We start from the raw sequence: 10566 nt of genomic DNA on the forward strand, positions 1-10566 counted from the left end.
GTGCTTCGTTCAGGGTGGGCAGAGATGCACAGGTGTGTGCCTGCTTCAGTGTTCAGGAAAGAGCCAGCCTGGTAGCATCATCTTTGAGATCAACAAGTTCCTGATCGGCCTGCAGTGGGGAAAAGAGCGACAGTGTCAGCAGGGCAAAGCGGCTGGACAGCGCCTCGATGATGACACCAATCGCTCTATCTCGTCCATAGAGGAAGACTTCCTGACGGCCTCAGAACACTTGGGAGATGACAGCGAGGACGACGGCTTCAGAAATGGTGAGTACAGCAGGGTTTGTTTTCAGCTGGGTAAAGATTATAATTATTGTTGTTGCACTCAGAAATGTATTTTCTCTAAGGGAAATTTTAATTTGACACAGAGTCAGTGGAGGGCAAATCGGGATAATATTCTACTGTTGATGTGACATTTTGGAAACCGGTGGCGCTGCTTCCTAATCAGTGTAGACGTTTGTCATTCTCTCTTCCCACGGCTTTTATTTTTTCCCTGTCTGTTCAGAGCCAGAGAGCGGTGACCTGGGAGAGAGCGTGCCAGAAGCTGCACAGAAACACTGTGTCAGACTTGCAAGTCATCGGGGACAGCTGGCACGTCATCAGCAAAGGGAGGATGCCGAGGTGAAAAAGGAAGGGCATCAGCGAGCAAGCATCCAGACTAAAGAGTCAGCGGGGTACTACGCCACCAATCTGGCTGAGTCGGTACTGCAGGATGCCTTCATACGGCTCTCTCAAGATGAAACCTCCTTTGCCTCAGAGGCAGCCATCAGTGTGTCCCTCTCTAGTTGCCCTCCCAACTTCAAGAGCCCTTCAAAGACTAAACAGCCTTCCCAACAGCGCACCTGCTCTTTTGAACTCCCTAAAATTGTCATTGTTCAGAGCCCAGACAGTTCTGACGGGGCTGCAGAATGGCCGGAGAACCAGGTGCCTCACGTGCCCGATCACGCTACCAAAACTGGAGAAAAGCAACAGAATGAGACGCAGGCTCACAATCCCCATGACAATGGCGGACACGTATCCAAACATGTAGAGGTGGCTTTGGCCTGTGCTGCCAATGTTATTGGCACTATTACTACCCCGCAGCTAACAGAACAGCTCGCCATGGAATCTGCTTCGGAAGAGGACGTCAATGAGGAGCTGCAGGAACCAGAAGATAAAGAAGAGTACTCCTTCTCCTCAGCTATGTGTGGCATGGCTCAGGTAGCCGGCGCTGTCGCAGCTGTGGACTTAATGGAGGAGCCCGGAGACGGCGGCGATTCGGACACGGATCCCGCTGAAATTTACACGGCGTCCCGCGGTCTGATGTCTGCTGCCGAGGCCTCCGCAGCCTTCACGCTGCACTGCAGCGTGGCAGAGGGAACCAGCGTTGAAGCATTTCGTGCCAACATTGCTGAAGTCCTGCATCGGGAAGCAGCTGAGGTGCTGACTCAGCCACAAGGCTACAGGAGTGTAGCCCATCTGCTGGAAACCACGCATAACAAGATAGTAGATGGCATTACGTTTTCCAAAAAAAGCTACACAGATGAAAGGGAGGTGGATGAATTAATAAATGAAGTGGCAGACAGTCTATTCAAGCACGCTTTAGAGAAGGCAAAAAAGAAAAAGGAACTGGAGGGTACCGGGAAGGAGGCGCCAAGCTTTCAGGTATTTCTGCAAGACAGTGTCAACAATCTGCTGTTTGATATTCTCTGCCTGACACAGAAAAAGATCAGCCACATCTCCACGTGTGACCAAGGGTCATGCGACACACGAGAGGGTGATGCTTGTGTTAAGGAACCTGCTAACATCAAGGAGGATGCCAAGGATCCATTAAGCCAATTACAGTGCTTATTTGGGCATAATGAGAATCTAAGCGGCGTGCTGCACTGCACAGATAAGTTATCCACAGTTGCAGGGCTGAAGGAGAAATATGCGCTTGAGGAAGGTGATGTCATTGCATCGTCCTCGGCAGCAAACATCAAAGAACAACAGCAGCAGTCATTGTGCAGGCAAACTCAGTCTAAACCCACTTCCTTGCCAGCCAAAGACTTTTCTGACAGCCAGCAGGGCAGTGGTGCAATCAGAGAGCCTTTAAGTGAAATCCCAGTTCAGGTCACAGAGAGGAGAGGACGACTGGGGACAGGCAGTGACAGCAGACAGGCCTCTCTGACACCTCAGTCCTCCCTGAACTCTTTCAGAATAGACTCAGAGTCCAGGACACCAATTACTTGCTATGCTGATGATTTGGCTTCCACGGTGGTGTCTATGGCCACAGAACTTGCAGCAATCTGTCTAGAAAACTCCACTGGGAAACAGCCCTGGTTCTGTGCCCTTAAAGGGTCCTCTGCTGAAGTCCCCGAGGGTTATTTGATCCCTGCTTGCCGCACAGTACTGAGGAGAAAAGAGGGTCAGAACAGCAATTCAGCTTCCAGAAAACATCGGGCGCCCCGCCTAAGTGAAATTAAAAGGAAAACTGAGGAGCAGCCAGAGCTAATGGAGCGGCTGGTCAACCGGGTGGTAGACGAGTCTGTAAACCCTGACGAACCGCAGGACCCATTTGCCCTCTTTGCCTCTGAGGTCACGGCTAGGATCCTGAACTGCCCTGAACTCAATGTGGTGGATACCTCCAAGACAGGCCAGCAGCGCAGCAGACTGCAGTGTGAGAGGTGGAGCCGTGGGAAGGCATCCAGTTATGAGAGCATTCCAGAAGAAGACACAGACCCATCCGGCACACCCAACACTCTGGGCCCGGGCAGCCGGTTAGGTCAGAACTTGAGTCGCGGCAGCTCGATTTCTAAGCAGTCCAGCTGCGAGAGCATCACAGATGAGTTTTCTCGGTTCATGGTTAACCAGATGGAGACAGAGGGCAGAGGCTTTGACCTTCTGTTGGACTACTATGCAGGGAAGAATGCCAGCAGCATCCTGGCTGCTGCTGTACAGCAGGCTGCATCAAAGAAAAACGGCCACCTTAATGTCAGGGCGTCATCGTGCCTGTCTAAACAGTCGAGCACCGAGAGCATCACAGAGGAGTTCTACAGGTTTATGCTTCGGGATATGGATAAGGAAAACAAAGAATATGGCATTGCAAAGACTAAAGAGTGGAGCAACAGCCTGTTCCCACCTCCTCTAAGAACACCCTTCTGTATACGTCAGTCTTCGGTGCCAGACCGGCGCTCCTCAGACTCGCGGCTGACTGTCAACTCGCCCATAAAAGCGAACTCTTTTGATGGATTTGCGCGGAATGTGCACGGGGACACATTAAATATCTTCCCCACCAACTCTGTGTCAGCCACAGGACTGTGCAAGTCAGACTCATGCCTCTATCAGAGGGGTAAGACTGACCAGATTACTGATATGCTAATTCATGAGACCTGGTCAAGCTCTATCGAGTCCTTGATGAGAAAGAACAAGATCATCGCTGATCCTGAAGACAGTATTGATTTGGAAGCTGCAGGAGACTCGCAGCCCCATGTGCAGCAGTTTGCCAATCGCCTGGCAGCTGACATAGTGGATATTGGCAAATCTGCGCTGGGGGGACAGCAAGATGTAGGTGGAGGCACACCTGGGTCACATCCACAGGCGCACATGCCTGTTGGTGAAAGGAGGAGGGGGTTCAAGCAATCCCATCTACGCTGTAGCCGAAGTAGGTCGAGCCAGGAGCAAGCTGGCAGCATCGGGGGAAGTGACAGCGGTTCAGCCTGCATAAGGGGCCCCAGAAATGTGCCGCTGATCCACATCGAAGGAGATCAGCGAGATGAAGAAACAGTCTCAAACCCTGAAAGAACAGGGGGACATCAAGAAGTGTCATCAGACACGCCGGCTACCAAGCATACGGAGAGAGCTCCCACCAACAGCAGCAGGTATTACACTGCTCACAGGCTTTTGTGTGAGTCCGACCCCTCCTTCTTCAGGCAGAGTTTTCTTTAATAACCCTGCAGCAGAATAGTCATCTACTGGATGTGAAACGTAGAGATTGATCTCTCTGACAAGAGTAAGGGAGAGAAATAAAAAAAGTGCTCGACTATTTTTAAACAAAGTATGAAAATCTGGACTAAACACATAAAATGCAGGTGTACAGTGCTATTTATAGAGTTTGATCAAAGCTTAGTCGGCACGCAGAGGATCTATTTACTGGGTGAACTAATCTATTTTAGCAGGTTTGGCTAGGCTGTGACTCACATTGTCTGGGTGATGTACTGTGTGTGCAGAAAGCTTTTAGCAGCTTCATCCTTTATCCACAGAGTGGCCGCTGAAGTCCCCTTTATCAGTACAAGCTGCACTCACACTAGGATAACAAACCACAAAACACTCGCTGATATTGAAATAGATAGAATCGGAACTGAGATTCTACTGAGACAGCCGAAATGACAAAGAATTTGGGGGCTGCATTGTCAGATACACGAGTAATTGAAACCAGACTGACGTTTTAGCAAGACAGGGACTCGGCATGGTGGTGAGATTTATTCTAATGCTGTAAATGTCTTGAGGGGCTTTCACGGGAGACAGCAGATTGTAGGACTGTCAAGGAGAACATTTTTAGTTCACATTTCTGGGGTAACAAAGACTGCATGTTTCCATTTGGACTGTAATGACACCACTAAAGTGTATGAGCAGCATCACTAATGTGCAAGAGAAGCCGATAAGTGGAATGTATGAAAGCTCAACGTAGAGTTTTATTGTGTTTTTTTTTTTTTTTTTTTTTTTTTTGTAACGCTTGATAAAACGTGTAATCCAGAAACAAGTGGAGTGCATGTGTTTGTCCCTTGTGTGCGAGTGCAAGTCAGTCACTCGCCGATTCAATAAAACCTGATTTCCCTGCAGAATTGAGGATGGCAGCTCTCAATCATCTGATTATGACTTAATTTAATCAGTGTCCTGGAAAAAAAAAAAGCTGAAAATCCAACAGTGCCCATGGGAAATGCAGTGTGCTGGTGCATTAAAGATATTCAAAGGAATTGGCTTTCTTTTTAATAATCATTTCACACTCCAAAGACATTTGTCATTTGTAGAAAGTTACTGTTTACAGTAAGACATGATCCCGATATGGGCTTATAGAAAGGAGGTTAGTAGTAACAAATCTGGGTGTCTGCGTAACAATAGTAGTGCATAGAGGAGCAGGAACAGTAGCCAAAGTGACCAAAGCATTGCTGCCGACATTGTGGACATCTTGCGGTTTGCTCTCTCCAGCAGTGACAGGGACAGGACAGCCGTGGCTGCAGTAGTGAAGAGAGACAAGCGTTCTATGAGTGCTAGCAGTGAAGAGAGCATGGGGAGCTGGTCTCACATAACCCCCGAAGATGACCCCCACGAGGAGACCAGTAGTTTTATCCACCTGAGCGAGGGGTCAGTAACCGCTGCTCTTTTGATACTGCTCCAAACGCTGCTGCTCACACCCTCACCCCGCTCTCATTGGCCCATTGCTACTAACTGTGTTCTCCTGTGCCAATGCCAATTTACTCCCTGCCACTCCAGTATCCACACCTGCTAATGCAGTGTATGGCAAGAGAGCTCGCTCTGCAAAGCCAGTGGTGCAAGAGCTCTTATATCATGGATCAAAAGGCCAGCTCATAACATCCACTAAACCATTCTCTGCTTCATCAAATTCTCATTTATTTACCCAACTAATCACCTATTAAAATAAGTTTATGGTGTAAGATCCCCTTTTTCCTTAAAACAAAAAGAAGAGATGTATACCATAATGATTAAACTCATTTAATTTCTCAAACTGGACAATCAATGATCTGGGCAGTTCTGAGAGTTAATAGGAAGTAGCAAGGTACTGTGTTTAGAGCAAGAGTAGTTGTGCGCACCACCATAACACTGCAACCTCTCCATCTACCTGCTTACTTTAACTCTGCCTCATCCCTGATCTATGTTGTGACACAAGGGCACGGCTGCCGGCCTTGCCTGTCCACCCTCCCCACCTAACTGCCTCCAAATATGCCTCATCCCCATTTCCAGACGGACCAGCTGCCAGGCAAAAAAATACGAATCACCAGCTCTCCCAGCTTCAGTGCCCAGTTCTGCTGCAGCTGCTATTTATATGTTAATCACCAGCTAATAACATGACCTGCATCCCTGCGCTTGGACATTGTTCTCTTCACAAGTGAACGATCGTGTTGGATGTCTCGAGACATCATTTAAATGACACTTTTGCTGTTTTTTGGTTTTTTTTGTTTGTTTTTCCTTCCTAGGAATGGGACCAGCAGCACGTCTAGCTTAGGCCTGGTAGACCTGGATTCTTTTTCTGATGTTCCCTCTCAAAGCACAGTAATCCAGTATGTTTCTGCTATCACTGTATTTCTCATTATGTCTCTGGTGTGTCAACAGTGACATTTTTAATACACACAAACCTTGCAGGTATTATTTTCTCTCACACATGCTAGACAAGGATATTAAGTGTCATTCCAGAACAAATAACAATTTTCTGTTTAACAGACAAAAGCCTTTTGAATTTTCTGCTTTTATTCTGTTCTTTTTCATTTGTCTAAACGGTAAATAATCAGGTTAACAGTGCAGATTTTTTTTAAAATATCCAAAAAGGTTCGTAATTTAGTGAACTATTAAAAAAATCGTATTTTAAAACCCTGATTCCACAAATGTTTGCATGCTTCATAAAATAAGAGAATTCTGTGATTTTCGAATGTTAAAAACCCACATTTTGCTCACAACAGAACATAGAAAACATATCCAATGTTTAAACTGAGGAAATGTTGCATTTTTTTTAAAAAGAAAAAGGGTCACTTTGATGGTCGAAGATGCCCCCCCCCCCACACACACACACACACACACACACACACACACACACACACACACACACACACACACTAATGGTCATGGTTGCCACTGTGCAGCCTCTCCTCTTTTAACAGCAGTCTGTAAACATCTGGGAACTGAAGAGACCAGCTGCTGGATGGAGGATTCTAGCTGTTCAGCAGTCCTGAGTTGTCTTTCTTCATATTGTTTCATCATGCCCCAGATGTTTTCAGCTGGCAAAAACTCTGGTCTGGACTCCTCTTGCTGAAATATGCAAGGCCTTCCCTGAAAACGTTGTCATCTGGATGTTGCTCTAAAGACTGTGTATACCTTTCAGCACTTTCTAGATTATGTCACACGTCTTCTTCTGCGCATGGTAGATTTAACCTGCATTTGCGGATGGCACGGTGAACTAACAGACAGCGATATCTGGAAGTGTTTCTGAGTCTATTCAGTGATTTCCACACAGCATCCTGTTTTTAATGTAGAGGGCCTGAAGATCGCAGGCATCCAATATTGATTTTCAGCCTTGGTCCTTGTGCACAAATTTCTCTAGATTCTTTGAATCTTTCGATGAAATTATGCGCTGTCAGTGATGAGGTGCTCTAAGTCTGTATTCAAAGGAACAGTATTATAAAACTCTTCCACAATTTGTGAAATTGACCTAATTCGTTGCAAAATGTTCATCCAGCTGGGTTTTTTTTTTTTTTTTTAGCTAATCGTTTTCATTAACTTGTCAAATTTCCCAGTTCAAACATTTATGTTCTGTTGTGAATAAAATTGGGTTTATGAGATTCTAATATTACTGCATTCTGCTTTCATTTACATTTTACAACATCCCAACTTTGGATTTGGGGTTATATTTTAATTACATGAAAATAAATACTGTTGCATTGCTTTTAGGTTACCAGAACATGTGCAACTTTGTAATTAGCGAGCTTTCAAGATGTGCTTGTATCCAGATTTTGCTACCTTTGGAGAGCCAGGCTTGATGCTTTTCCTTGCTGTAGCATTGCAAGTTGGTTATTTCCCATTTAAGCATTAATGATACTGCTTTTCCCAAAATTTCAAACTGCTTCATTAATGTATGTCAACATATGTGAAACTTTTAGTCTCCATTATTTTCTTTCTTTATAGCGAGGAGACTGAGAGATGCCACCTGGCAGGAGCCAAAGAGACTGTATTTGGTGAGTGTAGTTTCAAATTCGTAGTCATCAATGGTGTTATTTAGAGACTGGCTAATTTAGCGGATATTAGCTATTTATCAATTTGCTGGTATTATTTATTAACTGTTAAAAAAAATCAAATGGTAGAGAAACAGCATTTAATGAAATTATGAGTGTTGATGTCGCATAGTTTGTCCTCTGGTGGACAATCTGCAACTTCCCTACTGGCAACACAGCACAATCTCAATTCAGCTCAATTAACAGTCGCCTCAAGGTGCTTTATATTGAAATGTAAAGACCCTGCAATAATAGAGAGAAAACCCCAACGATCATATAACCCATTATGAGCAAGCACTTGGTGATAGTGGAAAGGAAAAACGTCCTTTTAACAGGTAGAAACCTATTAGTTGATCAGCCAGAGATTTAATAACGAAAAACGATTTAATGCAAAGTGGTGTATAACCACATAGTGATAAGAGGTGACGGAAGAAGAAATGCATCTAGGGAAGGCCCTAGCAGCCTAGGCCTATTGCAGTGTAACTAAGGGATCAACAACCAGCTGATCTGAGCAGACTTGGGTGAGTAAATGAATAAAAACATGCAACAAATGTTGCATCTAGTTCATATTCTCGTGCGTGTGTAAGAAAAAAACAAAACACTGACCGATATATTGGAATGTTGGATTTTTGAATCGCCAAATAATTGCTCTTAAAGTCTTATAGTGTTATATCCACTTGTGAATTATACACCTTCCTCAGTTTAAACATCTTATTACTCATCAGAAACTCTTGAGGGATTCAAGGCAGAGTGCTGTGATTAAGCCTCAAAAATTACGCACGCACGCACGCACGCACGCACGCACGCACGCACGCACGCACGCGCACACACACACACACACGTGTGTGTGTGTGCGCATAAAATCTTAAAGGTCCATTGTTCCAGAAGTGTTTTATCTCAAAGATCATCATTGTTTAAAGACGAAGCAAAACTGAGCCCAGGAGAGCTGAACACGCTGCGTGACTACATGCTTTTTCTTTTGATGTTTCAGTGAGTTTAGAACAGGCTGAATTGTCTGTGCGCCCCAACACTGCTTTGTTAGTGAGGACAGTATAGCTATCATCAAGGTGTTATTCAGTGCTGACTCGTACTACGTTATGCCATATTATATTTGATCTGTTAGAGAGCAGTTCAGCAAGAACAGCAGGTGACAGAAGCATCAGGGAGCTGTTGGTGGTAAACTGTGACCTCGAGCCAGAGTGCATGGACCTGGAGCTGAGAGTGGCTCTACAGTGGATCGCTGCCTCGGAGCTAGGCCTTCCTGCTCTCTACTTCAGGAAGTCCAAAGAGAAGAGAGTTGCAAAGGTAGGCAAAGCTGCTGGCTTGTCAAATAATACATTTATAAGCAGATCATGTTACTGATGTATTGTTTTTGCTTTTTGTTCTGGTCATTTTCTTACCTGATTTAACTGGGGGGGGGGGGGGAATCTACAGCTCATGAGACTGTACCTTTTTTTTTTTTTTTTTTTGTCCCAGTTCCTGAGGGTGGTCCACCTGATGTCTCAGAAGGCGTGGAGGATTGCAGACTTGTTTGACGCTGTGGTTCAGTTCTGTAAGATGCACGAGAAAGCGGAAGAAGCGGGCAAGTCTCTCCAGTCAAGCCTGTTCGATTGGCTTCTGGAGACACTTTAGGACACTTGCCGCCTCTAATCGCAAACAGTAACAATACAAGCTCACTCATTCGCTCACATTTGTAACATGTTCCTGTTTGCGCGTGTATAGTCTCATCACACCAAGTGTCTCCTACCGAGAGCTGAAAGCACGACGCAATCGGCATACTTGAGAAATTCATACCTCTCACCCTTGTCCAGTTGGACCGATCTCCCTTTAACGAGAGGATGTTCTTGTTTCCAGAGTTACCTCTCTAGCGTCATGCACGCAAACACACGGCAAACTGTAGGTACACGGGTTGGACGTTCCTGATGGGAATGAATCAGCCCTCCAGTGATCATAGTTAGCAGGTTCTAACTGCTCCAGATTATATAGAAAATACATATTTACAAATTCACACAGTCGAATCATGGCTTTATTTATTTATTCACTCAGAGAAAGGCACCTATAGGACATACTGTAGGAAAATCAGGTTGTAGCCTTCCCACAGCTCAACATGCTCAAACCTTTTGTATTAAAACTACTTTTAAAAGAGGCTCTTTAAATCTAAGCCCAAAAAAGCCCTGACACTTTCTTCTGATGGTCACATTGAAGTGCACATTTACTTAATGTAAGTAAAAGGTCCAGATTTTTGTTGTCCATTGGCTAACGTACCACCTCTGTTGTGACTTTGAAACTCAGTACGTATGATATTTTATTCATGTTACTTAAGGGATTATTTTGGATAGCTGTACTGTATATACTGTAGATTTTGAACTGCTGCACCTTGGAGTAGTGGACCGCTCCTTTAGCTTTTGCTATGTCTAAAAAGACAGAGTAAGGTTTGTAATGTTGAATTTGTATGTGGATTTGGTCAGTATATTTCTCTACTTAGTGGTAATCTTGTGTTACAACAGCATCGCGGGGGGAAAAGCACATGACACAGCTGTAAACTTGGTCACAGTAGAAATGAATGTATTTATCTTTTGACATCAATAAATTTCTGTGATGTGAAATAA

At 44.9% G+C, this 10566-nt stretch overlaps 1 protein-coding gene across 5 annotated transcripts in view; it reads left to right on the forward strand.

Annotated features, from left to right (window-relative positions):
• The window catches only part of sphkap (SPHK1 interactor, AKAP domain containing), a 128290-nt gene extending 117724 nt beyond the window's left edge, over window positions 1-10566 (forward strand). For 3 of the 5 annotated variants that reach the window (XM_085245391.1, XM_085245390.1, XM_085245393.1), the window contains 7 exons: window positions 14-266; window positions 505-3838; window positions 5166-5321; window positions 6173-6256; window positions 7872-7921; window positions 9081-9262; window positions 9434-10566. In XM_085245391.1, coding sequence (XP_085101517.1) covers window positions 14-266; window positions 505-3838; window positions 5166-5321; window positions 6173-6256; window positions 7872-7921; window positions 9081-9262; window positions 9434-9589 — 4215 coding nt within the window. In that variant the 3' untranslated portion in view covers window positions 9590-10566. The remainder of the gene's footprint in view (window positions 1-13; window positions 267-504; window positions 3839-5165; window positions 5322-6172; window positions 6257-7871; window positions 7922-9080; window positions 9263-9433) is intronic. The other 2 variants (XM_085245394.1, XM_085245395.1) reach the window with 2 other exon arrangements.

This window comes from Mchenga conophoros, linkage group LG14, assembly GCF_057382185.1.
Source record: "Mchenga conophoros isolate Kocher_MC1m ecotype Shallow Benthic linkage group LG14, M_conophoros_male_GT1.1, whole genome shotgun sequence".
NCBI lineage: Eukaryota > Metazoa > Chordata > Actinopteri > Cichliformes > Cichlidae > Mchenga > Mchenga conophoros.